Here is a 27,072-nt window from a genome sequence, read left to right as displayed (position 1 = left end):
CTCCCTACCTTCTAACAATTTTTCTCGATTGAGCTAATAGTATATTTCCATATAGTGCCTGCCCATTCGAAAAGCAAAATCTGGGAAAGTCAACCGCATCGTTTCATTCTCAAATTAAAATGACTTATAGTTGAGTTCTCCAAAACATTTGGAGGAGAAAAAAAGAAATTGACTTATATTTGTATGAAAAAATCTGGAATCTGGAATCTGGGAGCCGGCGGGAAACGGGCCTTAACCTCTTAACCTCATCCTCATTCCCCTAGTCCAGATGTCAATATATTAGGGTAGGGTGGGGTATGATGACAGGGCCCGGGGAGGGTGATACCAAGGGTGGTAGTTTATAGGGGGCAGTAGGGGTAGAAAGAGGACAGACGGTACATGGGGGGTTGATTAGACCCCCGGAGGTCTAAAGTCCTGTACGTGACTTGACATAGGATAGGGTGATGGGTGGGGTAGTGTGATTCTTCGAAGTAAATCGTTCGATCACCGGTGGTACCACTTCATAGGGCTCAGAGTGAGACAGGAGGGGTAGGGATAAGATAGCTTGTACGGGTGCAACTTCGGGGGGTGGGTAGGGTGGGTTATGCCAGGTGGATAAGGCCATGATGAATGGGAGCGGGAAACGTCGCTAGTCGATGAGCAGAGAGAGCTAGGGAGAGGCTGCTTCCCTCCTCCTCCACCCCTCGAGGAAGTCAGAGGCCTCCGACCTGCTCCAGTCTCGTTGGCCTGGTTCCTACCGGGAAGACTCTGAGGAAAGAAACCCTGGGAGAGGTGGGCGGCAAAGAGCAGGTTGCTCGGAATGGGGGAAGGTCTGACAGACAGCGAGCATTTCTTGTCATGCTTGTCCTCATGGTTGATTGAACTACGGGATGAATATGATGCAAACATCTTCCATGTTGCTTGTCCGTCTCAGTAGAAATGCTGAATGTTCTTTCTTCGGATTGTTCTAAAGGGATCACAGCAAGAATGGAAGCTCGCATGCAATGCTGGCTTTCGATCCTTTCTTGTTTTGTTTTGTCAGCAAATGGGTCTGGGTTTTCAATATCAGCAGCGTCCATTCGTCAGACTAACCCTATCGCGAATGGTCAAAATGTCTTGATTCTCTCTCTAACAGTCGCACAGAATGTTGAAGCACGATCAAACTTTTCTATTTGTGCTTTAACTGACTTCGAATATGCTGTTGGAGAAAGTGTACCTGCAGTTTCAAGTCCGCAGCTTTCGCTGACAAGCTCCTGGAATGCATCTTCCTGCTTGTTGTTTTCGAACACTGAAATCATCCAATCTCAAGCAACAGCATATCAGATTTCATTCTCAGTCAAAAACCAGAATTTCACAAATCAGGGCAGCAGTGCATTGACTCTTAGCCTCAATGCAGTGAACGTGCACCTCACTGTCATCTATGCAGATGTCCTGGGTGTTCTGAACGGCTCTGTCCCAGGGAAGACTGTCATTCCTTCGTTGATCTTTGCTTCTATTCGTCAATCGAGTGCACTGGCAAACATCAGCAACAGAGTTTCGATTGTTCTACGACCCAATGTGCATTTTGACACTGGATCCATTTTTACACTCACTGGATTCAGCGCCATCTGGGATTATATCGATTCTTGTTATTCATATGCAACGACATCGTTGACGACGACAACACCACTTGAACCGACATCATCAACCACAACTCAAGCAGACACGACGTCATCAACAGAATCTTCAACTCCTGCTCCGACTCCGACTCCTCCAACGACGTCTCCGACTCCTCCAACGACTTCTTCGACTTCGACTTCGACGTTTTTGACTTCGACAACAACTTTGTTTCCGACGACAACTTTGCAAACGGTCACCTCGACTACCGGAGTACTCATCGCGCCGACGCCCACTACCCTTGCCTCAACATACGCTGGTGGGAATTCGGAAAGCACCATTTCTTTGACAACAGGTGGTCAATCTGAAGGCGTTTCCACCAGTGATTATGCTCTGTCCGTTACCAGCACGCCAGTCGAGCAGTTGCAAAGCGCTTCATTTTCAACCAAGGGTGTCTATATGTCAAGCTCATCTTCTACCCCTGCAGAATCAGAAGGCATTACATCAACGACAAGCTTCTCTCAGCTGGGGTATTCTTCGACTGAGTTGCTGCCACAGGAGGCTCAGTCTACCCCAGCAGCCTCATCCACGTATGCTGCTGCAGAGGGAAGTGTCACCACAACAGTCGAAGAAGAGCAATTTACTTCGACTCCATCATTGCAGCAAGAGGCTCAGACAAGCCCAGCAGCAACCTCTACATCGCCGCTGGGAGTGGGAGGAGAAGTCACTACAACAGTGAGGGCAGAAGAAGGGTTCACTTCGACTCCCTTGCCTCAGCAAAACATTGAGTCTACGTTTGGCACCTCGTCGACTTCAGCAGCATCAGAGACTAGCTCGACATCAGCACCTACAACCGTGGAAACCAGCTCATTCTCGACCAAGATCATTGACAGCAGTTCCTCTTCGACACCCTTCAAGATCGAAACGAGTGCTCCTACTTCTGCAGCCTCGGCCGAGCTTTCAAGCCCATCGTCTACTCCCATAGAGGACCGCTCGTTGTCGACGTCTACTTGGAGCAGCTCATCGTCGACACCTGCCTTTAGCAGCTCATCGTCTACACCTGCCTTTAGCAGCTCGTCGTCTACACCTGCCTTTAGCAGCTCGTCGTCGACACCAGCACCATTCCAAACAAATTCCTTTCCTACTTCCAAAGCGTTCCTGTCAAGTTCCTCCTCCACACCCTTGGACAGCAGCTCTTCGTCGACAACAATGCAGGCGTTAGAGACCATCACAGATTGGACGACCCCCGCTCCCAGCAGCAGCAGAAGGAGACTGTTGAGCTCCGCCGCTTCGAATGATCAGCAGAATGTCGTCTATTCCACAGCAGCCGTGTGCCAGCAGAAGCAAATCCAGTTTGCATCAGCTCAGCCTGACCAGACTTTGTCCGCGTCAAAAGTAACTTTCGGAGGCAGAGCCGTGATTCTTCGTACTGGCGAGCTCCTGCTGGTTGCCAACTCGAGCTTCGATCAGTACGAGGCTCTCGTCGCTTTCGAGCTCACAAACCCGGTGGTCGAACGGGCTCCATCGAGTTTTCTCGTCCAGGGAAGGCTCGTGGTGAGTGGGAATCGTTATTCTCTGCCATCGCAAGGGGTCACGTTGAGCTCCCAAGCCATCGGAGGTGTGAAGGACGCCTCCAACCCGTTCAAGGTTCATGTCCCAAAGATCCTCTTCGCCCACATCCAGCACTCGAGATCAGTCTCGTTCATGCAAAATACGATCTCGATGGAGATGAGAGTGGACGTGGATATGACGAACCGTTCTTACCTCTACATCACAGGCATTCCCGACCAGCTCTACGTCTACAATGAAGCGAAGGCACCAGCTTACAGCAACCTTGACAGCGCGATTGAGGTGAAGCAGGTGGCCGATGGCTTCACCGTCAAGGTGTTGGACCTCATCGCAGTCAACACGAGCATCCGTGTGTGGGTTCCCGTCATGAACAGCCAAGGTCAGCGGCTAGAGGGATGCAACGTGTCGGTCGAGGGAGGAGTCGGAGTCGGAGACAGGATCTCTCTCTTGTCAAAGACTCGCATGACGACCGAGACCGACACGAGCGGCCGCATCTGCTTGCTTGTCGCCCCGAAGGTTGTATCACCGACGGTGTCATCAGTGAACCCACTGGTGGGCTCGCTGAACCGTCTGAACCTCAAGTTTGCTTTCAATGTCGAGCTCAGAGGGAGCGATGGGCTCAAGTTCAGGCTTCGCTCGCCTCTGCTGCAGTCGCCTCTCACCAGCGGGTCTCTCAACTTCACCTCTCAAGACGGCAGGGTGCAGACGTTCCGCAACGTGACGACAGGCGAAGATTACCTTGAGTTTGCGATGGAGGCCTCTGACGCGATGAAGGCAAACGTCAACTACTATCTCCTCGTCGACGTCAGGAACCCGTCCTACGTCCTTCGAGCCCCCCACGTCTCCATGGACATCACAAGCTCGAAGAGCAACAACTTCGCCCTGGCCTTCAACTTCACCCCGGTGGCTGCTTCCAACCCCTACGGGATCTCGTTGCAGGATCCTCTTGACACATGGGCTCCTGTCATCGTCAACGCGTCTATCTATCAGAGCTCTCCTCTCACCGACGCCTCCAACACTCTCACGGTCTCTGTGAAGACCAACACCTTCCTCGTCCAAGGCTCTCGCTTGACTCTCAGCGGCTTGTGCGGCATGGCGGATGTCGACGCGACTGTGAATGCTGCTGCTTTCAGGGTGACCTCTACCTCTGCGAGCGGGTGTTTCATAGTGGTGGAGGCGACGAGCGACCGGAGCAGCTTCGTCGTCATGCTGGATGTGACAGTGAGAAACGGAGGGAGCGAGCAGGTAGCCGTCAGCCCCACGCTGAGCGGGTTCATCGAGAGCGGCGTATGGGACGCGAGCTTGAGTTCGGTGTCGCTGCTTCAGCAGCCTTCCTCTCGGTTCGGCATTGAGGGAGGCTCGTTACCCCTCAAGATTGTTCGTCCTCGCATCTCCTCTTGGAGCTTCCAGCAATCCTCTCCCTTCGTCGGCTCATCCAACCAGCTCACTCTCAGCCTCACCCTCAACGTCGCACTCACCGTCGGGTCTCAACTCTTCCTTGCAAACTGGCCTGCACAGCAAGTCTCGCAGGCCGCGTCGCTGTCGTCTGCATGGCAGGTTGTCAGCATCAGCTCCAACTCCTCCTTCAAGTTCCTGGGAGGTGACAACCAACCTCCTTATGTCCTCCTCTTGAGCATCAGAAACAGTCAGACCCCCCTGTCCTCCCCGTCTGACTTTCCCGCCCGCCTCATGGTGGAGTGCGGGCTGTACGACTCTTGGTCAGAAGTGACCACCATAGCTGGGACCCAGCAGGACCTTTTCCTGGTCCCGGGCGGGCGGAAGCCATTCTTGACAGTGATGCCGGAGATACAGGAGGCGACGATCTCGCAGACGATTCCCTTCACCAGCTCGCCCAACGTGATCTCCCTGCACGTCGTCTCCAGGTTCGCCATCACCAAGGACTCGCGGCTGCTCATCACCCCAGCTCCCTCGTGTGTGCCAACGCTGCTCGACTCCTTCACGAGCATCAGCGATAATACTCTAGTGCTGACGCTCTCGGGTTCGAACGTCTCCGCCTTCAATGTGTCGTTCCGCGTCATCAACGGCGACTGCGAGCAGGCGGACAGGCCGTTGCAGGTCAAGCTGGTGGAGGAGCTGGGAGTCTTCGACTCTGAGAGTGAGACGAGGGCGATGCTGATGGATCGCTCGACCCTCTTCGGCGTCATCAATGGCAGCAGCCCCTTCGTGACTTACCGTGCGACGATCACCAACGCTCTCGTCTACCAAGACAACCCGATCGTCGGTCAGCTCAACAACGTGAGTTTGTCCCTTCGCTTCAACTTCGAGACGCCCAAGCAGGCAAGCTGCACCATCACCGGGATGAGCATGTTCGACCAGCAGCAGGGCGTCGTGAGCGTCAGACAGTCTCCGGCCAGCCTGATCAACTCGAGCCGCCTGGTGGGAGGGAGCCTGGTGCTCAGCAACTTTCTGCAGACTTTGCCAGCTGGCGACGACCTGAACGTGACGGTCGTGCTGGTCAACGGAGCGAAAGAGAGCAATGCAGCTGCAGTGTCGGTCACGTGCTACCTTGATCCGATCGTGACCGGGTTGAAGGTGACTAGCGAGTTCTCGTCGCGTTCTGTCTCTGTGTTTGGAGTGGCAGGAGGGTCTCTCGTCGGGAAGCTGGTGCGAGCAGGGTTTGACCTGCTCGCGGGCATCCAGACGAACCCGCTGGTGATGAAGGAGAACAAGCTCGTGTTCAGCATCTCCTGCAACATCGACTTTGCTATGGGATCAACGATGACTCTGCGTGGGCTGGTGGGACTTCCAGCACTCTACAATGTCTCGTCGGAGTTTGCTGTGCTGAATCGTACCTTGAGCGATGAGCTGATTGTCATCGCGCACATGGACATGTATGCGAGTGAGACTTACTTTCTCAACTTGTCGTTGATCAACCCCGACCAAGAGCAGGACTCTCCTCCTCTCAAGCTCAGGGCGACGCTTGTGGTCCAGGCGAGCTATGCAGCTTTACACCTGCCGTTGGCGGAAGCTCTCGTCAGCAAGCCAGGAATCACCGTCATCGGTATCCCCGGTGGTTATGACCCGCTCAAGATTTTCCGAGCCAACTTCACGATCGATCAACTCTCGCAGGTGACCATGTTGTTCTGCCGCGCGACGGTCTTCAGGATCTTCTTCTCCTTCAACTGCGACATCCTGCCAAATTCCTCGCTCACCGTCAGCTTCCCCGCTCATGCCCTTGCCAGTCTGCTGGCTACCGCAGACTACTACCGCGCGCCCAACAGCAAGGCTGTCGTGGTTGTCAGCCAATTAGGACAGCTCGCGCAAGTGTCGAAGGGAATTCAGCTGAATGTTCCTGACACGTCGACGTCTGCTCTGAGCCCCTTCAGTCTCGCTTCTCATGTCTTGACCATCTTCGGTCCCGTCGCCTTCCCCGAGCTGAAGCTGAACGTGACGGTAAGCGCTGGGCCTCCGCTTTCCTTGGCCTTGACTGATCTCTCGTGCTGCAGTCAAGCGTGCAAGAGATCAACCTCATGGTCCATCAGCTTGCCTTCGCCTTCGATGCCATCAGCGACCGTCGAGTTGTCTACGTCCAGGACTTGAACCTTGCAGGAGACCCTTCATGCACACAGGTGCTGACGTGGCAGTTGTCGGAATGTTCGCTTCTCACCCTAATGGCAGGACTTCCTTCAAGTGACCACCTTCACAGTGTCAGGCAGTATCGATCCGAGCTTCTCCCTGGCTCCCAAGATCAATCAATCAGGTCTGCCAGTCCTCCCTGTCCTCAAGAGCCTCAACCTGACCATGCCGCAGGGTACTTGTCCTTCCGGATATCAAACTCAGAGCCCGACGAAGGTTCTTCGATCGAGTTCGACCTGCTGATAACCGCCAGCTTGTATGATGCGAGCCTTAGCAACTCTCTCAAGTTGGATAGTCGCGTGCGAGTGATCGTCATGGGAAGAACTCGCTGTCCGGTCCAGGTGTGGTACAATTACGCAGGGTCGCTGGCGGTAGAGATCAGCTGGAGAAAGGATCCGAGAACAATCCTTGCTTGCCAACAGAACGCGACGAGCAAGACTGTCTCCTATCGGGTCAGCCTCAAACCGGAGAAAGGCTCTGTCGTTACCAAGACAGTCAGCAGCAACTGCTCTGCAGTGCAAAGCGTGAGGCTCGATAACCTTGAGCAAGGACAAGTGTACCATTATGATGCCATCGGAGTCAACCTGTTCGGCGAGACGTGCAGCCCATCGCTCGACTCCTCTGGCTTCAAGTTCCTCGCCTTGACTACCCCGACGGTCCCTCAGTCTCTCACCGTCTCTCGCTTCGACCTCAACACCCTCAACTTCACCTGGACGATCCCATCTAATACTGGCGATGGGACAGCAAACCGTCAACTCATCTCCAGCTTTCGCGTCGTCTTGGTGGTCAATCAAGAGTTTGTCATCTCAACATTGCAGACAAGCGTGTTGATCACGAGACAGGACTACCCCCAGCTCTTCGACTCTACCACCCAGAACTTTACCCTCAAAGTGTCGGCCATCAACGTCGTCGGAGAAGGAGCCGTCGCCTCCTCTCCTCTCGATCTTGCAAACGCCGAATGCCCGCGAGTATGCGGAGACGGGTTGAAGTTGCCGACCGAGGACTGTGATGACGGGAACGTGTTGGACGGAGACGGATGCTCGAGCAGCTGCAAGGTAGAGGCAACAGCTCTCTGTCGTTTCTCCAGCTCTCCTGCCTTCACCTGCGAGCAGAAGCCTCAGGGCCCGTCTTCCTGCATCTTTCCTAAGTTCGAGTACGTCAAACTGCTCCAGTCCTCCACGTTTCCCGAAAGCGACAATATCATCTACTTCTCCCTTCGAGCCAACACGCCGCTCGTATCGGCCCTGCATGTCACACTCAGTGGGCTGACGGGTACGGGCACACCAGACAACAACAACTTGCTGATCACGCTATACAACAGCACATTCAAAATGACGTCTGCTATCTGGACGCAAAAATCTGGGAAACTTGACATGACGATCGACACCGTCACTGGTCTCGACGGCGAGCTCTTCCTCTCCTTCACGTTGAAAAATCCTTCCACGACTCAGGCTGCCGTTGATGTCACGGTAGGATGCATCGACTGCGTGACCTGCGTCGACTGCTCTCAGTCGCCCGTCAGCCTGCAGGGCTCCGTCAACGGCTCGATCCTGGGCGTGCAAGTCCCCAAGACTGACTGCGAGCGGAGGAACGGCTCAGCATGGTTCGGCCCCAACTGCTCTCTGCCGTGCTACGGAGTCGTCCAGGTCCCCCCAGGCGGTCAGGCATGGTGCGAATGTCCTGCCGGCTCTTTCGGCGAAAGTTGCCAAACTCAAGTGGTAGCGGACAAGAATCTCTCGGTAGCCCCGCAGCTCGTGCAGCCGAGCTCAGAGCCGGTACCTGTCAAAGGAGCAGACGGTGACGGGGTGGAGCTTCCTCCCGGAGCCCTCACCTCCTCCATCGTCGTCTCAGTGCAAGTGTACAAGGCGGATCCTCCGATCCCCAAGGAACAGAGTGACCTCAAGCCCGTGGGGAAGGTGATGGAGCTGAAGCCCGACGGAGTGACCTTCGCTCAGCCCGTCACCATCGCCACTGCCATCACCCAGGAAGTCATCGACACGGCGAAAAAAGAAGGAAAGGTGCTGGAGATGCGCTTCCTGGATCGGGGCAGCGGCAAGTGGATGAGCACAGGAGGGGAGGTGGCGTATGTCGGCGGAGCTCCGTTCCTGCTCACCAAGAGCTATCACTTCTCTCTGTGGGCAGCGATGAGCGGCAACCCTCCCCCGACCACAGCGACCAACGCGAGCGAGACGACGGCGATGGCGACAACTGCCGTCGTCCTTCCCTCTACCACCATGCCCCCCGAGAAGACTCGCTCCGTCAACGTTGTCTTGTTCATTGGGATCGCCGCCGGTGTCACGTCGGTTCTAGCCTTATCGATAACGGGATGGTACTACACCGTGTCAAGGCACGGCAAGAAGACGTCCAAGGAGCCTCAGCAAGTTCAGAACGTACCAAGTCCGACGAGAGACGCTGAGGAGTACTTCGAGTCTGTAATGCCTCAGCAGCAGGAAGGGTCACCTTCAACTGCGGAGGCAGCTCCAGACGCAGCAGCGTCGGCAGAACTTGTATACCAGGATGTGCAAGAACAGGAGGAGACAAAAGTGGTTGCGCCGACAGAGATCAAGTTGTCGGAGAAGAAAGAGAAGGAGATGGAGGTGGAGGCAGCAGCCAAGGGCAGGCGAAGCAGGCGAGGGACGATAGAGCACGTGAAGAAACTGAAGAGAAGCATGCTTGAAGAGAGCCTGAAGGCCTCCATCAAGACTTCGATCACCAGCCTGACCGCTCAGGACATGGATGAGTTCGAATCTTTCTCGCGGGAACTCAAAGACCAAATGAACAGAACTGCCCGACCAGCACCAAGTGGGGCAGAAGAATCATTCCAAGGAGAGGCAAGAGCAGCAGGCAACGCTCCTACCAAACAAGAAAATGATGCAGTCCGTGATATCCCCAGATCACATGCAGAAGAGGCGAGAGGAGGAGGGCAGGGAGCGAGGACTGCAGGGGATATGCCAAGGTCACATACAGGAGAGGCGAGAGGAGGAGGGCAGGGAGCGAGGACTGCAGGGGATATGCCAAGGTCACATACAGGAGAGGCGAGAGGAGGAGGGCAGGGAGCGAGGACTGCAGGGGATATGCCAAGGTCACATACAGGAGAGGCGAGAGGAGGAGAGCAGGGAGCGAGGACTGCAGGGGATAGCAGGTTCGTTGAGAGAGAGAAGACAGCAGGACAAGGGAAGAATCGGAGAAGAGCGGAGGAGCGGCAAAGCAAGAGGGCGGAGGAGCTTCACGAGATGATCGTGACAGAGGACAAGAAGGCGGCAGAGAGGTCGAGGAGAGACTCAGACGCCTGGATGGAATCATTCCTCAAGAGCGAGCACAGAAAGCATGTGCTGGAGACAGGGAGGAGACTATCGAATCGAAGCTCCCGACGCCTCCTCCTTGCTGAACGTCCTTCCTCTATCGAAGTTTCGGACGAAGTCACAAGCCTGTCCAGCGCTGAGTTCTCTCCGCAGCTGCTCGAAGCGAGGTCCAACTCTCTCCGCAAGGCGTACGGCCACAAGAAGAGGGAGAAGAAGAAGCACAAGGAAGGAGAGACGGTTCAAGAAGTTGCCATCTAGCCGCCTTTGCTGATCACTGATTGTGTGCTCTGCAACGCCCAGCCTTCGTCATGTCATGTTGTATATTACTCTCTCGCTCACTGTACTATACCTTGGAACAGAATAAGCAGCAACTCAAGACTCGCTTGTCATGTACTAGCCGGCACCATGACCAACAACTTGTACACAACACCAGAACGTGCCGGGTGAAAGTTTTCTTTCAACTGATAAGAATTAACCTCACATCTGTTCATCATCATCATCATCATCATCATCATCGTCATCATCCGTTCAGCACCTTCATAATCTTCAGTTTGTTTTCGCATGTTTGCGCTTTCGCGCTTCAAAAATTTGGTTTTGGTCATAGCCTGGCGCCACCACGGAAATCTTTAGTAAAAGGCGAAAGATTTGTACGGCATGACGGCACCAGTGACTTGCCGATCCTCATCCCCGCTCCTGCCCATCCCTGCTTCCCCTCCTATTACCCTGCCCCCGATGGCGGGCATTACTACATTGTGGAGCGATGGCGATTCAGTGCAAAGAGGATCTTGTGGTCTACATGTGGGATATGACACCTGATCGCATGTCACACGATGCGGCATGTTATGTTCCCGTACGATGAATACATGTAGGTTGCTTTCCGTAGCAATCCGCAGTGTATGTTGAATTCCGTAGCAATCCACAATGGATGTTGATTTCCGTAGCAATCCACGAAGTAACTGATTGCGTTCTTGAGCTGTAGATCGTGAGGTCAGCACGATCATCATCTCTTGTATGATGCAGCCATGACGACTCGAGGGATTGTTGATTTATTCGTACTAGCAACGCAAGGAAAGAAAGGGTATGAACCAGCTGATTCTGCTCTTCACAATCCTGCAAGACTGGATGTCCTCACACATCGACCAGCATCTAGTTCGTCTGGAGCATGCGCATCAGAGGACAACCATCACACCACAAAAGGGATCACCTTGACGAGGTGCTCGGACATGATGTACCCGCCGACAGGGCTGACAGCATTGGCCGCCGCATTCGAGGCGCCCTTGAAGTTCTCCTCCCACTTGGAGACGTCTCCGGTCTTGATGGCCTGCGAACTCTATGAGTCGATGGCGGCATGAAGCAGAGGAAAGTCACCTCAACCGTTGCCTCAGCAGCACCAAGGATGAAGGCATGGCCGCAGAGAAGAAGGTGTCCTGGTGGAACAAGACCAGTCAGAACTTCACGAATGCAGACATTGAAGACATGGACAAGTCGGGCAGTGACATGATCGATACGGCCATCACAAGGATCAGCATGGCAACAAACTGTGAACATTTCGTTCTGTCAGTTCTCTAACCGGGAGACGCAGGAGTGGGCTTGTTCTGCTCATCCAAGCAAGACACAGGAAACAAAAGGCTTTCAGAACAGGTCAGACATTGACATCAATTCGAACCTGCTTGACACAGCTCACGTCCTTGGAATCTGGTGGACCAAACATCAGCTCATGACCTACGACTTCATGGCGACTCACCCACGGGCACGGCTCCGAGCTGGTGGGACTGATCGTAGAGACCACCGGAGTTGTAGTACCTGCACACCCATTGAGCAGGTCCAACAGAAACTTCCACGAGCCTGCTCACCAGGTCCACTTGGACGCCGGGTAGGCACCGGGGGTGTCAGGGTACCATCCGTACCCCCGTTGCCAGACAAAGTCAGCCTGGGTTGCATGACGTCAGCAACTCCCGAGAGCTCAAGTTTCAGACCGAGTTGGGGTTGGCCAGGGTGGTGGTGTGAGCCTGCGACAGGGAGCCTGTTGAATGAAACTAAGGCCCCGACACCCTCTCTGCATCCTCCTCCTACCTGCTGCGACAGTGGACGCATCCGAAGAAGCATGCATCTGATCGTAGAGACCACCGGAATTGTAGTACCTAGAAAGCAAACAACACGATTAGCAGCCAGCAACTCTCCTGATGACGTCGCTCTGACCAGGTCATCTTGCTTGCAGGGTAGGCTCCAGGAGTGTCAGGATACCAGGAGTAGCCACGTTGCCAAGCAAAGTCAGCTGGCGGCTGATCAACGAGCGGAGTTAGATTGATATGATCTCCAGCCTCGTCATGTATCAGCTTCACACCTGAGACAAGGTGGTGGTGTGGGCACTGGTGGAGGCACTGGCGGCAGCAGTGGAGGCATCAGATGATGCGCATGCAACAGCCTGTAAAGACTATCAATAAATGCAAAGCAAGGACATCGAAAGTATCACCTCAATTCCTGTAAGTGGGGGCAAGAACACCTGATAATTATACCATCAACTCCAGCATGTTTTCGGGTTAAAAGAGTTTGTGCTTAGTGCTCCATAACTGAATGATCGAAGACGACGACAAGGTTGATTCGTTTGTTGAAATCAGGTTTACACAACAAGATTCATTCATAAAAAAAAATATGTTGCACATGGAGCTGCACTATCGCTACCATCCGATGGGATGGGAAGCGAGGGGATGACATAGAGATACTTGCAAGCAAACCATCAACAAACCCGCACTGCACAAGACGGAGATCGGAATGAATGAATGAAGACACATTCAAGAAAATGAATGAATGAAAACACATTCAACGAAATGAATGAATGAAGACACATTCAAGAAATGATAATTTTCATCACTGACAGTGGAATGAGTGACATGCTTGTGCCATGTTCACAGAGATTGTTCGCAATCACAGAAGCCTTTTTACCATGGCGGCGACGAACAGACACCGGAATGTTGGGGGGTACTGACAAAAAATCTTTGTGAGTAGGGTAGGGGTCAGACCGATAGGGTAGGGGTACTCGAGTTCATTCGATCTACCCCCTATTTTCCTATCGAACAGTATGGTAGAGGCGGATGTAGGTACCCACCTGAAAATGTCTCACCCCTGTTTCCGACTATTCTTTGAGTACGGAAATTGCCTAGGGGGTGGTGAAGGAATTATATTATAAAGGGGGGTAGGGTATGGCTAGGATAGGTGGGTTGTGGAGGTCATTGTTGGAGGCAATGGTGGGGTGGGTGGGGTGAAGAGGGGGGGAAATCTCCTTGCAAACAGGGGGTGGTAAAAGGTACGAATCGTGCTTGATCAGAGGGAGTGGCTACCACCCCTCATGTATCCGGAGCTGGAAGGGGTTGTGTATTATTCATAAAGCAAGTTTGAATAATCTTGCCTCTATTATTTGAAATATAGAGATAGGTTTTGAACCCGCGTAAGAAAGGATTACTAGGGGCAGTGATCGTCGAAATGAGGGGTGGTCTTACAAAGTTGCTCTCAACGGGATGTGGGGTGGGGTACGGAAGAATTTGGGGACGAGTCAGGGGTGGGTAGTCGTAAAAGTTCTTGGTCCATCCGGGACCCGGGGCCCGGGCCCACCGTGCCGACAACTCGGAAGCACTGGGAGGAGGGAGGGAAGGGCGAAATGGAGGGGAAGGAGGCAGTGGGAATGGCGAGCGACTTCGAGCCCGCGAGAGGTAACTGGGATGGCATGCTGACATGTCTCCCCGATCCTCCATGATGATGTCTGTACGATACCATGATGACTGCCTGAACACCACCATGATGGTCTGTGCGATACTATGATGACTGCCTGAACACCACCATGATGGTCTGTGCGATACCATGATGACTGCCTGAACACCACCATGTGCGATGCGAAGTGTATGGTGAAGATTAGAATTATTTGTTGGGATGAACCGCGCCAGGAATGCTACAGAGGCCTTGGGCACTTTGTCCTGCTGTTAACCCCCGTCCTCTCCTCCTCTACATCTTGAGCCTCAACTCGTTGAACAGGCCATACGGTTGACGGCATCTGCTATTTCGAAGTGGACGCGCAGGACTTTCAGCCCCACACGCAGGGGTCACTGACGCTCTCGGGAGTGACGAGCGACTTGGAATCGAGTGGAGAGGCAAGGAGGCGAACATGGGCAGGTCCGTGCTCCCCATCTCCACCTGCCTTGCTATGCCCTCGTGCCGTCTCTGACGATGGGGTTCTCCTCCAGGGGAGAGCATTGTTGTGTACAGGAACCGTCAAGGTAGCATGTTTGCCATCCAACGGAGCTGCCCGCATGCTCGAGCTGCCTTGTCCGAAGGAGACATCGAGGTGGCAAAAATATCTCCTCCGGCATCGCATGAATGCTCCTCACAAGGACTTCCCGGATATCTCGGCATGCGCGCTCAACCCACCTGCAGGTATGGCAGCGATGGCATTCTCCGCGACCTGAACGCTTCGCCCCTCCCAGGGCCCTTCCTGTCATGCCCCGCGCACTCCTTCATCTTCGACCTTGCCACCGGGTCATGTCTCTCAGAGCCGAGGTCCAGGTGAGTAGCTCCTCTTCCTCTGTCCCTCTCCCTCTCCCTTCCTCCCTCCCTCCCTCCCTCTCCCTCTCCCTCTCCCTCTCCCTCCCTCTCCCTCTCCCTCTCCCTCTCCCTCCCTCTCCCTCTCCCCTCTCCCCTCTCCCTCCCTCTCCCTCTCCCTCTCCCGGAGGATACAGCAAGTCTACCCTCTCGCTCCCCTTGTTGTCAAGCTCTGATCCCCTCCCGCTCCCCTCCTGCCCTCAGATGCGGCCCTGCACGCGTGTACGATGTCTCAGCTGACGAGGAGGGGAGGATCTACGTCTCTATCGCCCCCAAGGAGCCCCGCGGTGAGCAGGACGCAGAGGAGGGAGGAGGGAGGAGGGAGGAGGTGAAGGCAGCGCAGATCCCAGCATAGCACGGGAGAGAGTCAACGAAGTCCAGCTGCGCCTGATGGAGCGAGGGTTGGAAGCATGAAGAGAGCTGTTGAGGACGACGGGGGCTGACAGGTACCGAGTAGGAACAAGGTCGCTGGGATCGGCACACATAAAGGACTTGTTCGAGAATTAGCTGAGAGTCTGCTGACGGTTTGTTAAGAGTGTATTGACACGCTCCCCACCTTGATGCCCCCTAGCCGGATCCCATGCTCATGAGCTTCTTTCTTCTCTTCGGGTCGACTTGCAGCTCCTCAGCAAGGTTCAGCACCTGCCCACAACAGTCCTTGTCAGCCTCTCCCCTCCTCCTCCTCTTCCATCTCCTCCACCACCGTCTTCCTCCGTTACATCCAATACCACTGCTCACAAACCTTGGATCCAGATACTCTTATCCCCCTCGTCTTCTTTCATATCTGATTCAGAGCCTCTACTCCTCTCTTCTATGCTGTCTCCACCACCTTCTCCTGTTCACATCTCCTTCCTCCCATCTACCAATCTCCTCCCTTCTCCTCCCTTCCCTTGTTCCCCTCTGTACACCCTCCGCCTCCTCTGCCTCTCACCAGTGATGATCCAGCGAGTCCCATGAGCGCAGTCGTAGCCTCGAACGCAGCGTCGCGAACTTCAAGCACACTGGAGGAAAGTGAGGGGGAGGAGAAGAGTGGAGGAGAGAAGCATGGCAGAAGAGGAAAAAGGGACAGAGAGGTTGAGGCAGAAAGGAGGGAAGGGAAGGGGGAAAAAGGAGAGAAAGAACAGAGGAGGGGGGGGGGGGAGGAGGAGGAGGAGGAGGGAAGGGGGGGGGGGGGGGGATATGGTTTATCCATTGTTCATGGATCCTACTACAGGTTCACAGAGGGAAGAGGGGAGACCGATGCCCCCTGCTTTTGATCCTGCAGCAAAACGAAGAACTTTAGATGAGCAAGGGATACCAAGATGTGAGGAGGAGGAGGAGGAGCAAGAGGAAGAGAAGGGAAAGAAGGGGGGAGGGGGAAACCAAGTAGGTACTGGATGTGTGTTACTTTTGTTTGACTTGTTTGCACGCAGTCCCCTTCCTATCCACTTTAGAGTCTCCATCCTGACCTGCAGGTAGGACGGGGTGAGACGAGCAGTAGGCTGAGGTGAAGGTGAAGGAGGAGGAAGAGATTGTGCGGTCACCTTGGGCGTCGATCCTTTGCTGAGGGCGTTTGAGATCGGGTCAACCACATCATCGAACTGTACACGAGCATGAGGAGAGGAGGAGGAGGAGGAGGAGGAGGAGGAGGAGGACGATGTGGATGAGGAGGAGGAGGACGAAGTGGATGACGAGGTGAAGAAGAGGAATCGTAGGAGGAATAGGAGGACGAATAGGAGGAATAGAAGCAAGACGAGGAAGAAAATCTCCATACCGTGAAGCATCGCTGCAACCACTGATCCAGGGTGACATGAACTGCTTCCACCACTCCTCGATTCTACAAGCACGTCAGCTTGTCTCGCTCTCCCAGCCAACCCCCTGGCGTCCCCGACACAATTTCTCCTCCCCTTCCCTCCCCCCTCCTTCCTTCCCTCCCCACTCCCTCTCCTTCCCTCCCTCTTCCTCCCTCTCTCTCCTCCCTCCCCTCACCTTGTCCTTGAGCTTGTCCAGCATCAGAGGGCACAGCATCTTCTCATCGTCTCAGTCCTTCCTCCCATCAGCTCGAGGGGTCAAACCTTACACGAGCCCGCAAACTCCTCCTTCAGCCCGGACCCCAGCAGGCCTGAGAGATATTTCTCAGCTCATCCCCCAACCTCTGCTAGCATGGGCCCACCAAGACCCTTGACGGCGGCTGACACGACCAGGACCATGGAGTCCCCCGTCAAGACCCGTAAACTCTTGACGACCTGTTGGCAGCCTTACCCAGCTGCACTACCACCACCCCGCCATCCTCCGACTCTCCACAGCATCTTTTGTTCACCTCCGAAAAGTCCCCGGGGACGAGGCGGAAGCTTCCTGCACCTGAGGGCTGGCAGAGGGCAGGGATCTTCTCGAGAAACTCCAGCTTCTCCTGCCACTTGGCAACCTTGAGGACCTGGCGACACGTTGAGAGGATGGAGAGACTGTCTCTGCTCCGCCGGCACCTGTGTCGCCCAGCTCTTCCCCAGCTTCGTGAGTAGATCGACCTCTACCTCTACCTCCTCCTCCTCCTCCTCCCCGTCTTCCATCGCCTCCTCCAGCTCCTGGCGCTGCTTCGTGTGCCCCTTCAAGTCCCCTCTCTTTCCAGCTGGCTTCGAGCTGGAAGCAAGCTTCCCCTTGGTGCTCCGGGTTGCCCTCCTCGGTCGAGGACGACCAGCTGGGACGTTGGCAAGCGCAGCATCCAGTTCCTTGGCCTGCAGACAGGCTCACCAGCACAGCAGGGGGCAGACGCTGCGCTACCTGAACCCCCCGGAGACGCCCGAAGGAAGTGCGGATGCCAGGGCCCTGAGCACGAGAGTGAGGACGAGTGAAAGAGTCAAGGAAGACAAGGAGAAGTTGAGGAGAGTCGGAGAGCGAGGGAGAGCGAGGAGCAGGAGCAGGAGCAGGAGCAGGAGCAGGAGCAGGAGCAGGAGCAGGGTGAGCAAGGGAAGGCAGGAGGAAGAAAAGTGGCAGGAGGAGGGGGCAAGGAAAGGAGGAGAGAGGGAAGGGGTGAGAGGAGGTAGAGCTTTACCAGATGCTGAACGAGAGCAACAGCGAGAGGAAGTGCCAGACTTCGAACCTGAAGCCCGTAAGGACGACAAGAAGTGTTGCAGTCGAGGACAACGAAAAACAAGAGCAGGAGCAGGAGCAGGAGCAGGAGCAGGAAAGAACGAGAATAATATCGAGAGGAGAAAGAAACCTGAGGAACGTTGCTGTCGAAGATCTCCACGCAAGCCGGGAGAAGACAATTTCTTGCATTGATCACCTGGACACCAAGAGCTTTTCAACACCCTTGCTCCACCGTCACCTGCCTCCTTCCTCCCTGCCTCCTTCCTCCGCCCCCCTCCCTTCCATCCTCCCTCCTTCCCATTGTCTACCTCAGCTCCAAAGAGCTCCAGGGCCTTGAGAGCAGTCTCAACACACGCTGCTGCTGTCTTCGCATGCTTCCAGGTCATGCAGGTGCTGGAGGTATTGAATCACTCGCTGGCACTGAGCAGAAGGAGAAGAAGAACGCAGGGGAAGAGATCCGAGGTCTTGCAGGCAAGAGAAAGCAAGCTGGAAGAGCCAACGAGAGAGGAGGAGGATAAAGACAGGAGGGAGGGGGGGAAGGGAAGGAGGGAGAGGGTGAAGGAAGGGTGGGAGGGAGGAAGAGGACGCAGGCCTTACACGAGCACAGGAATCACGGAGGAGGAGCAATCGGCTTCGATCATCTTGAGGACAAGCTGCTGCGTCTTGGCAGAAGTCTTGGGAGAGGCGAAGCCCTTCTTGACCACCTGCTCAGCTGAGGCTGAGGAGAATTGCTGACAGGCCTGCAGGTCGAGGTCAGCTGGGGCTGGAGGGCTCTAGAGCAAGAGACTTCAGGAGGAGCAGTTTCAAGGAAGACCCGAGCTGCCTCAAGCGACCTCTCCTGCACGTTGACGTTGATGTCGGCGAGCCCCCCTTGAATGAGGGATGACGTTTCTTCCCACTCGCTGCCTGCGATAGCCTTGCCCCTGTGAGTGAGAGTCAGGACCAGGACCAGAACCAGGATAAGGACGAGGACAAGGACGAGGACAAGGACAAGGACGAGGACGAGGACGAGGACGAGGACGAGGACGAGGACAAGGACGAGGACGAGGACGAGGACGAGGACGAGGACGAGGACGAGGACGAGGACGAGGACGAGGACGAGGACGAGGACGAGGACGAGGATGAGGACGAGGACGAGGACGAGGACGAGGATGAGGAAGAACAAGAGCAGAGAGGGGGAGAGGGGCTGACTGTTGTCTTGAGGTGTAGAGATTGTATGCTAGCTCCTGTCACGGCATGTCAGCTGAGAGCAGATGGAGAGAGAGAGAGCAGGAAGAGGAAGGGAGAGTCAAGAGACGAGGAAGCAGAGCAGCTTCATGCCTGTAGTCCGTATGCCCTGATGTTCCATTTCGACGACTTGACTCTCTCTTGAAGGGTAGCTGGGCAATCCTCCGGCTGATCCCCTGGTGGAGGAGGCACAAACTCTCCTTCGTCCGCCTCTTCCTCCTCCTCCTCCTCCTCCTCCTTTTCAACCAGCTGGGGCTGAGCTCGGGAGGAAGGGGGAGCCGAACTTTCCTCCTTTGCCCTCTGCGCTTCATACCCGCCGGATGCCTGAGGCTTCTGAGGCTTCAGGGCAGACGCAGCCGGAGAGCTCACCACCACCTGCTGGGGAACAGCCGCCATGCTTTCCTCGTCATCCGTGTAGCCAGACTTTCGAGAAGAAAGCTTCGGGTATCGCTCCTCCTGCGCCATCTGCGAGCTTGGAGGAAGCTGCTGCTCGTATCTCGCCTCGTCTGGAGGCTGCTGACGCAGCTCGAGAGGCTGCTGGGCAAGAGTCGGTGTGCTCTGAGCTGCAGAAGGAAAGCCGCGGGGGAAGTTTGCGGGGTGTTGAAACATCATGCTCTGCTGCGGGGTTTGCTTCATGCCCGAGTAGTCGTAAGGAGGGGCTGGCGGGTTGCCGGGTAGAGGAGGAGGATAGCTGGGAGTGAGAGGTATCGAGTTCATCATGGGAGGGTATGCTGCACTCATGCCTCGATAAGGGTCCATTCCTGTTGGCATGGGAATAGAGGAGGAGGTCCCAGCAGTAACGGAGGAAGAGGACGAGAAGGAGGAAGCTCGTTTCAAGCATCGGACCTTATCCCTTCCCATCACGCAAGCACGACACAAAGTGGATACCACTCACCACGTCCAGCTGAAGCCTCGAAAGGAGATGCTCGGGCTCGATCATCAAGGCCCTCCGAAATGTTTCTTCGGGGAGAGTCAAGGGGAACAATAGAGCGGAGGGTAAGAGACGGTGCAAGACAAGCTCACTTCACCTTCAGCCTGATCGTAATCATTGTAGGCGAGGTAGAGTAGGAAGCCGTAGGTTGAGAGAGCAGGAACGTGGTTGGGATTCAACCGCAGCACTCTCTCCAGGAGCTACATAGTGGGACAACGGTCACTAGCCAAAACGACATCATGTACTGAACCTGTCTTGCGTGTTGATAGTTCAACCTGTAATGAGTCAGGAAGAAGGCATGACGGAACAGCATCTCCGCTTCTGCTTGCAGAGAAGGCTGCTAAAGGAAGGTCGAGAGTCAGCGGCTGGGCACTAGATCCCCTCTCGTACCTGCGTGTAGGGCGTTGAGGGGTATCGGGCTGTCGGAGTTGAGCCCATCATCCTGACTGGTGTCGTTGACATCTGCGGGAGAAGCAACACTGGTCAACTACAACACAGGCTATGGCATGCAAGTCACACCTGCGCTGCAAACCGCTCCATGTCCTGGTCCCATACCATCCTCTCCGTGTCCGTGGTCATGCTCGCGAGACCCCCACGAAGGGGGATGATGAGCCTATGTGCCCTGATGCAGCAAGGATCTTGCCCCGGGACAGAGACCCTCCGAGGATGCTGATGGAAGGGGTCATCGATGCTATGTAGCGTCAAGTTACCATCTTACCTCTGTGGAGGGGATGGAGGGTGAAGGGAGGAGCAAGACGGTCAGCGCGAGGACAGCCAGGTCTCTCATTCCTTTCCCTCTCATATGCACACAGCAGCTCATATTGATGCATCGAGTGCTGATCCCTGCGCTCCCGCCATCTTCTTCCGCCGCCGGCCCCTCACATACTCTCGTCTGGCCCCCGTTCTTCCCGCCATGGCAGGGCAGCCGTGAAAAGATTCAAAAACTACCCCCACGAGCTCGCCTCACGGTATCACATATTACTTTTGTAAAGACAGAAACTATCGCAGTAGTTTTTCTACCTAGTGAACTGGTGACGAGATGGGCCCTGGTGAAGCTCTGGAGCGGGCTTGAACCAGAGGTCACTTGGGAAGCAGAGCCATGACAGGGGAGGATAGCAAGCGTAAGGAGGAGGAGGAGGAGGAGGAAGAGGGGGAGGAGGAGGAGGATGGTTCCTGGAGAGACTTCATTGTCAACTTCTACTATGCGATGGTGAATGTCGGCATCACGCTCGGGTCTGTAGCGCTCATTATGATCGCGTACTGGCTGTTTAAATTCGCCACGGTGAGTGTTTGTGAGCATGTGAAGTATGGAGAGTCGGCAGCGTGAGAGATAGCAGAGGAAATACTTCATCATGCTGTCGTTTGACTTGAATCTCAGTGTACAGATTGCTGCTGCAACAGCTGCAACCGCGGAAGCAGCTTCTGCGCATTCCCAAGGTTTGATGGTGAGGATATCGGGGACCCGACGAGGAACTTCATCTTTTGGATGGGAGCCACGGGCTTTGTAAATTTTTGCTTGTCATACTCGATCTGGGCGAATGTCGGGAGTCCCAGGTTGTCATTCAATACCAACTTGTCCAGGGGGGCTGACTGGCTTTGCAACAGGATGTTCTTACTGTTCCCAGGGTTGGTATCAGTCTGTTTGCTCATATGGTATGGCTTGACGATCAAATGGCTGCTGTGTAAACCAGTAGAGAGACCTTCGAACAACCTCTCCAACTGGATCTCCATGAATGCATTGAACACTGAGCACGGGAGGGTTGCTATGTATTCGTCCATGGCGTACGCCTGCATCTTGCTGTTTGATTACCTGGTCAGTCTCCTCTGTTGCTGCTGCATCGAGGAGGTTGAAGATGAAGAGACGCCCGGAGCAAAGCAGAAGACGGAGTGAGGAATATTGTTTCAATTAATACATCACAATACTCTACTGGAACACTGCTATGGGAACCAGCAGCTCGGGTTCTTCACACCCGTGTTGTTGGTATGACACCCTCTGCCCTTGCGCTTTCTCTGTGTTTCTGCCCTGCAGCTGCGCGTTCAGCTGTTTCAGGAGTTGAATACACTCTGCAACACAACGGCAGGTCGCTCGAGCTCAACTTGACATTTCCGAGGCTTACAGCGCTCCCTTCCCGCTGTTCAATGCCCGCACCACGTCTTCTTGCCTGTGTCATCCTTTCCTCAAACTCCACATCTTTGCTTCCTCTTCCTCCTTCCTCTTCCTCCTTCCTCTCCATCCTCCCTCTCTCCTTTCTCTCCCTCCTTCCTCTCCATCCTTCCTCTCTCTCCTTCTCCCTGCCATCGAACTTCCCCTCGCCGATCGGGCAGACTCCACTACCCCCCTTTTCTATTTCACCACCCCAAATATGACTGGGTTGAACCCCACCCCAGCTCGGAATCAACCATGGCGCCAAAGCTGAAGGTCAGGCGAGTCATGCCCAGTAGAGGAGGGGGGGGCAGGGTCAGGGAAGGGAGGGAGGAGGAGAGAGGGAGGAGAAGGAGAGGGAGGGAGGAGGAGGGAAACCTGACACAAGAGAAGGGGAGTGGCTATGGTTAGGATGAAAGTTCGACCAGGCAGGAGGCAACCATGAAAGTGGGGAGGAACTAACAATCACAGGAGGGATGAGCGGAGGTTGGAGCAAGAGCAAGAGCAGGATAGGAAGATACTCTTGTATGTGCACTGCAGCAACATTGTAGTTGCTACTAGTCTGTTGTGACACCATCCTTCACATTCCATCAAAGAGCATTTTTTGTCATTCCCTTACTCCTCTCGTTTGAATCGTGGGTGCCATGGCAGGAAGCACTCCCCAGCGCTTTCGAGTTTGCGATCCCGCTGCTCGCAGCGCTGCTCTATGGCTTCGTCTCAGTGGCTGCAACCATCCTTACCAAGCAGGTGGTCTCGGGCTTCAGCTTCAAGTTCTTACCATTCATGATGCTGTTGGAGCGGTGTGCGCTAATGTCGGCAGAGATCCTCACCAGGAAGTCCTCCAGGAACGTCGTCGGCATCATACGCAGACTGTGGCCGCTATCCCTTGTGTCCACCATCAACACCTTCGTTGCTGTGTCGAGCTTGGAAGGCCTCAATGTCCCCATGTACAACGCACTCAAACGTCTGACGTCGATGGTGACGCTGGTGATGGAGGCGCTGGTCCTTAAGCAGTACTCCTCCTTGCAGATTCAGTTCGCGGTGGCCATGATAGCAGGAGGAGCTGTCATCGCAGCACTGCACGACCTCGAGTTCGCGCCGCTGAGCTACGCCTGGGCCCTGGCTTCCTGCTGCCTTAACGCGCTCTACCTCACCCTCGTCAAGAAATTCTGCAATCAGCTCGGATCATCGTCGGACGAGATTCTGGTTGCAAACAGCATCGTTCCCATACCCATCTTGACAGTTTATATCATCGCTTCGGGGGATCTTGGTACAACTCAGCCTTGACCCGTCAATGTCTTACTATGCTCTTTCCCATTCGCAGACAGGATCGTATCGTTCCCAAAGTGGGGCAGCTACTGGTTCTGGCTCGCACTTGTAGGATCATCGGCAGCAGGCTCGACTCTTGGTGAGTTGGAACAGCCTTACCTGCCGCGAGCTCACTCCTCCCTCCAACAGGCTTCTCTCAGTACCTCTGCACCAAGTACAGCTCGGCCCTCACGACTACGGTATGACCGTCTCTGTTAGCTCCTTCTCACCCCAAGAGCAGGTGGTTGGGCAGATGAAGATGGCTCTGTCAAGCTCCTTGGGTATAATTTTCTTCGGAACTAAGGTCAGCCAGTTCAGGCTCCCCTCGGACTCACAAACGTCTCTAATTCCTTCTATCCTCAATTCTATCCTCCTTCACTCCTTTAGTCTCATCTATACTCTCTCAATCCTCCCCGAGTCTCCTTGCCTGATCCCCAGCAACCCCCCTCCCCCCCCCCCAATGCTTTCATTTCCACGTCAGTCCTTCCCACTTTCCCCCCTCCCCCCTGCAACCTGACAACGATGCAGGTGGAGAATATGCAGGCTGTAGGTCTGATCATCAACACCATCGGGGGATTCTACTTCGGGTGGAGGAAGCACTACGAGGCCCAGCAGAAGAAGCGATAGGACGAGCCGCATGCTCCTCCCACTTTGACCTTGGGACCTCACGACTACAGCTCCCCATCGGCTCGACGGGAATTCCTCTGATTGGGAACCTGGGTTCAACCCATACAAGCACACTCACGACCAGACTTTGGATTCTGCAACTTCTTTCTCCCCTCTTCTTAAGTTCCCACGTACCTCCCAGCAATTATAACACAGTACAGCAAAGCAGCAACTCCTCGAGCGCTTTATCTCTCCTTCTTTGAATTCTTGACTATTTGATCCCAGTTTTCGGCAAACTGCAAGAAAAGTCAATCACAGTCTTGACATCGACCTTAGCGCATTCACAACCTTCCTGCTGTATCCTTTCGTCTTCCCGCCTGACGAGAAATCCAGAGGCACCGGGCAACCGTTGATCTCTGGCAACAGTCGCAGTCAGCTAGTCTCTTGACCCTTGCGCACACCTGGGTTCGCCATCACACGGTTCACTTCTTGTCGCACATCCTGCATGCCTGTATGGAACTCGTCAGCCCCGGCACTCTGGTCCCTTTCCTCCACCTGTCATGCTCTCGCTCGCTCTGATCTGCTCTGCCGTTGCCTTGATCTCAGGAACGGATGGAAGGGAAGGATCCTGGAAAGGAGGGTGGATCAGTAGACGCGGCGGGGGAACGAAGATAATCTTGCATTTGAAGACAAAAATCTCCTCGCGATGGCAGACTGCAAACTTCTCCTCAGCGCCTGCATCGACTGAAAGAGGAATGAGCGAAGTTGTTGGTCGTGATGCCAACAGCAGCAGCACACGACAAGGAGAAGATGCGAAACTCATTGAGAATGAGTGATGAGGAGGCAGGGAAGTGAGAGATCACGGTAAGAGAAAGGAACCGCTAGGTGAAAACACACGGAGAGACGAATAAAGTAACTGATGCCGCAGCAAGGGAGGGAAGCGAGCGTGAAGATGCGAGGATCACAAGAGAGGTAGGGGAAGGGGAAGTTAGAGAAAGGAGAGTTGCAAGCAAGCAAGCAAGCAAGCAAGGAGGAGGAGGAGGAGGAGAGGGAGGGGGTAAGGCTACACAGGGACGCCCGACCATGATCGCGTTTGTGGGGGCAAAAAATATCACTCAACTATTCTAGCAAAAGGGACAAAGTGGGGACGAGGGACAAGCATTGCGCTATGGCATGATGCAGCAGACGCATGTAGTGGGGGGAGGAGGAGGAGGAGGAGGAGGAGGTCAGAGATCGAGTGAGAGGAAGATGGACAGAGGGGAGCACATGCATAGAGAAGACGACGCGACGACGATGCGACGATGATGGTACCCCTGTACGACATGACGGTACTTGAAAAATGAGGTAGAGGCTTGGGCCAGGCAGCCCTCAAGTGATTGTGCATAGTCATATTGGATACAGACAGTAGCAACTGCGATTGTGGTCTACGTAGTGAGCAAGAAATCGCTGCCCACAACTCCACGATTTGTGGTTATGGTGCCGTGCGCTCGACCGGCCCTGGCAGTCCTGACTGGACAGTTCGTGTCGCTGCTCCTGGTTGGGACGAGCGTGACATCGGCGCTGCTGGTTCACAGGTGAATACGTGATTTTGATTGCTTCTATTCTACTATCTACTTGATTGAAGTACACTTTTCTTACATCACTACTTCTCATTCGTTGCAGAGGTTTCGAAGCACCGATGTTCATGAGTTGCCTCAACTATGCATTCCTTGCGGTGGCTTATGGCTCCTGGTATCTTCTGAAAGGACGGCATCATCATGACCTGTCATGGAAACACGACAAGTCAACCATGATCAAGTTCGCCATCCTTGTCTTGGTATTGGGAGCCTGCTTCGCAAAGCTTCATCTTGACAAACTTGATCAGGCGGATGTTGAGGCCAACTATCTGATAGTGAAAGCATACCAATATACATCCATTATCAGGTCATCGCAGATCTGTGTTCTCATCTCATCTCACTCATGCTTGTATGCAGCATCACTCTGTTGGATTGCTTCACCATCCCGACCGTAATGCTCCTCTCGTACCTCAACCTTGGTTGTCATGTGAAGTGAATGCAACGTGGACTGACGGGCTGGCAGGCTCCCGGTACACCATCACTCACGGCATAGGAGTTGCCTTTGCCCTCGGAGGACTCTTCACCCTCGTCCTCATCGACTTCAGCAAGGCTGAGGAGGCAGGAGCAGGGAATGGCTCCGTCATACTGGGGGATTCTCTCACCATCATCGCCGCTTCCTTGTATGGTGTGTCCAACGTCTTGCAGGTCTTTGTGGCGGGGCAAGAAGTTGTCTCTCTGACGCGATGAACATTCAGGAAGAGCTCGTCTGCCGGTATGGATGGCAGCTTGTTGTAGCAATCATTGGGGTAATACCTTGGTTGCATCTGGTTTCTTACCTCATGCTGCTGTCGAAGGTGCTCGGAGCTTTGGTTTCTTCGGTACAAGTTCTTGCTCTTGAAAGAGAAGAAATTGCAAACTATTCGGTAACTCTTCCATCACAAGTTAACGCCCTCAAGATCCGATGACCTTCACTGCAGTGGAGTGGAATAGACGTGGGATTAATCTTTGCCTTCGTTTTCTGCCTCTGTTCCATTTATACGATCGTACCCCAGGTGATATGCTTGCCCTTCTGCCTTGCATGTCAAATCATGTTCACTTCACAAATATGGCAAACATGGCCGAATGCTTGTCGCCGTCCCACGCTTGATGCTGTCAAATATTTGTCCCAGTCCTGCACTCTGTTGTCTGTTATCTTTCAATCAATTTAAACTTCTCGCAGGTCCTTCTACGAACCGGAGCAGCGTTCCTCAACATTTCCATCCTCACGTCCGACTTCTGGGCAGTGGCCTTCGGAGTTTCAGTCCTCAAGGTATGCCGCTGCCTCCCCTCCTGCTCGCCAAGAAGTGAAACGTGGGTTGCAGGAAAATCCTTCTTCCTGGTATTATGTTTCCTTCGTGTCTACGGTAGTGGGACTATTCATTTACCACGCTCGTGGGGAACCTCATCGGTCTTTGGATATAGAAAGTGCTCAAGTCACCTTGCAAGACGACCAAGGCTGTGTGGACACAAGTCACAACTGCGATGATGATGCCCGAATGCTGATCCAGAATCAAGACGATGTAAATTAAAACGCACAATTGTTCACTGACGAGTAGATCCCGA

At 54.4% G+C, this 27,072-nt stretch overlaps 8 protein-coding genes across 8 annotated transcripts; 5 read left to right on the top strand and 3 right to left on the bottom strand.

The window, feature by feature from the left end:
* Nucleotides 1–918: 918 nt before the first annotated feature.
* On the top strand, nucleotides 919–10,301 carry GUITHDRAFT_115195 (hypothetical protein; the record flags this gene model as incomplete). The annotated part of the gene is made up of 4 exons (XM_005825572.1): nucleotides 919–6,558; nucleotides 6,612–6,734; nucleotides 6,784–6,865; nucleotides 6,916–10,301. The coding sequence occupies 4 exons, from the start codon at nucleotides 919–921 to the stop codon at nucleotides 10,299–10,301; spliced, it is 9,231 nt and encodes a 3,076-aa protein (XP_005825629.1).
* Nucleotides 10,302–11,112: 811 nt separating this feature from the next.
* On the bottom strand, nucleotides 11,113–12,574 carry GUITHDRAFT_165146 (hypothetical protein; the record flags this gene model as incomplete). Its single annotated transcript, XM_005825571.1, has 12 exons — nucleotides 11,113–11,198; nucleotides 11,248–11,364; nucleotides 11,412–11,470; nucleotides 11,614–11,638; nucleotides 11,710–11,738; nucleotides 11,788–11,846; nucleotides 11,897–11,973; nucleotides 12,020–12,066; nucleotides 12,117–12,184; nucleotides 12,243–12,325; nucleotides 12,388–12,468; nucleotides 12,560–12,574. The coding sequence occupies 12 exons, from the start codon at nucleotides 12,572–12,574 to the stop codon at nucleotides 11,190–11,192; spliced, it is 669 nt and encodes a 222-aa protein (XP_005825628.1). The 3' UTR covers nucleotides 11,113–11,189.
* A 1,124-nt stretch (nucleotides 12,575–13,698) lies between these two features.
* GUITHDRAFT_144043 (hypothetical protein) lies at nucleotides 13,699–15,047 on the top strand (the record flags this gene model as incomplete). Its single annotated transcript, XM_005825570.1, has 6 exons — nucleotides 13,699–13,750; nucleotides 14,070–14,207; nucleotides 14,301–14,379; nucleotides 14,469–14,597; nucleotides 14,838–14,920; nucleotides 14,977–15,047. The coding sequence occupies 6 exons, from the start codon at nucleotides 13,699–13,701 to the stop codon at nucleotides 15,045–15,047; spliced, it is 552 nt and encodes a 183-aa protein (XP_005825627.1).
* Nucleotides 15,048–15,200: 153 nt separating this feature from the next.
* Nucleotides 15,201–19,685, bottom strand: GUITHDRAFT_115193 (hypothetical protein; the record flags this gene model as incomplete). The annotated part of the gene is made up of 18 exons (XM_005825569.1): nucleotides 15,201–15,275; nucleotides 15,565–15,634; nucleotides 15,842–15,891; nucleotides 16,157–16,213; nucleotides 16,387–16,449; nucleotides 16,602–16,640; nucleotides 16,688–16,734; nucleotides 16,792–16,858; nucleotides 16,933–17,046; nucleotides 17,096–17,344; nucleotides 17,391–17,435; nucleotides 17,662–17,709; nucleotides 17,830–17,895; nucleotides 18,008–18,092; nucleotides 18,297–18,472; nucleotides 18,514–18,622; nucleotides 18,891–18,925; nucleotides 19,173–19,685. The coding sequence occupies 18 exons, from the start codon at nucleotides 19,683–19,685 to the stop codon at nucleotides 15,201–15,203; spliced, it is 1,908 nt and encodes a 635-aa protein (XP_005825626.1).
* Nucleotides 19,686–20,940: 1,255 nt separating this feature from the next.
* GUITHDRAFT_154644 (hypothetical protein) lies at nucleotides 20,941–21,483 on the top strand (the record flags this gene model as incomplete). The annotated part of the gene is made up of 3 exons (XM_005825568.1): nucleotides 20,941–21,139; nucleotides 21,236–21,411; nucleotides 21,463–21,483. Coding segments are annotated over exons 1-3 (380 nt in total), but the record flags the coding sequence as incomplete, so codon positions are not given.
* Nucleotides 21,484–22,403: 920 nt separating this feature from the next.
* GUITHDRAFT_115191 (hypothetical protein) lies at nucleotides 22,404–23,935 on the top strand (the record flags this gene model as incomplete). Its single annotated transcript, XM_005825567.1, has 6 exons — nucleotides 22,404–22,406; nucleotides 22,652–23,270; nucleotides 23,325–23,408; nucleotides 23,459–23,508; nucleotides 23,550–23,612; nucleotides 23,837–23,935. The coding sequence occupies 6 exons, from the start codon at nucleotides 22,404–22,406 to the stop codon at nucleotides 23,933–23,935; spliced, it is 918 nt and encodes a 305-aa protein (XP_005825624.1).
* Nucleotides 23,936–24,064: 129 nt separating this feature from the next.
* On the bottom strand, nucleotides 24,065–24,658 carry GUITHDRAFT_154643 (hypothetical protein; the record flags this gene model as incomplete). The annotated part of the gene is made up of 5 exons (XM_005825566.1): nucleotides 24,065–24,210; nucleotides 24,263–24,330; nucleotides 24,376–24,423; nucleotides 24,470–24,542; nucleotides 24,596–24,658. Coding segments are annotated over 5 exons (303 nt in total), but the record flags the coding sequence as incomplete, so codon positions are not given.
* Nucleotides 24,659–25,143: 485 nt separating this feature from the next.
* On the top strand, nucleotides 25,144–27,038 carry GUITHDRAFT_165144 (hypothetical protein; the record flags this gene model as incomplete). The annotated part of the gene is made up of 9 exons (XM_005825565.1): nucleotides 25,144–25,488; nucleotides 25,577–25,837; nucleotides 25,888–25,949; nucleotides 25,994–26,155; nucleotides 26,176–26,276; nucleotides 26,325–26,393; nucleotides 26,448–26,522; nucleotides 26,690–26,779; nucleotides 26,832–27,038. Exons 1-9 carry the CDS (start codon nucleotides 25,388–25,390, stop codon nucleotides 27,036–27,038), a joined length of 1,128 nt encoding a protein of 375 aa, XP_005825622.1. The 5' UTR covers nucleotides 25,144–25,387.
* Between the last annotated feature and the right edge of the window lie 34 nt (nucleotides 27,039–27,072).

The sequence above is a fragment of the Guillardia theta genome (genome assembly GCF_000315625.1).
Source record: "Guillardia theta CCMP2712 unplaced genomic scaffold GUITHscaffold_82, whole genome shotgun sequence".
Taxonomy (NCBI): domain Eukaryota; class Cryptophyceae; order Pyrenomonadales; family Geminigeraceae; genus Guillardia; species Guillardia theta.
This window is presented reverse-complemented; position numbering and strand designations above follow the sequence as displayed.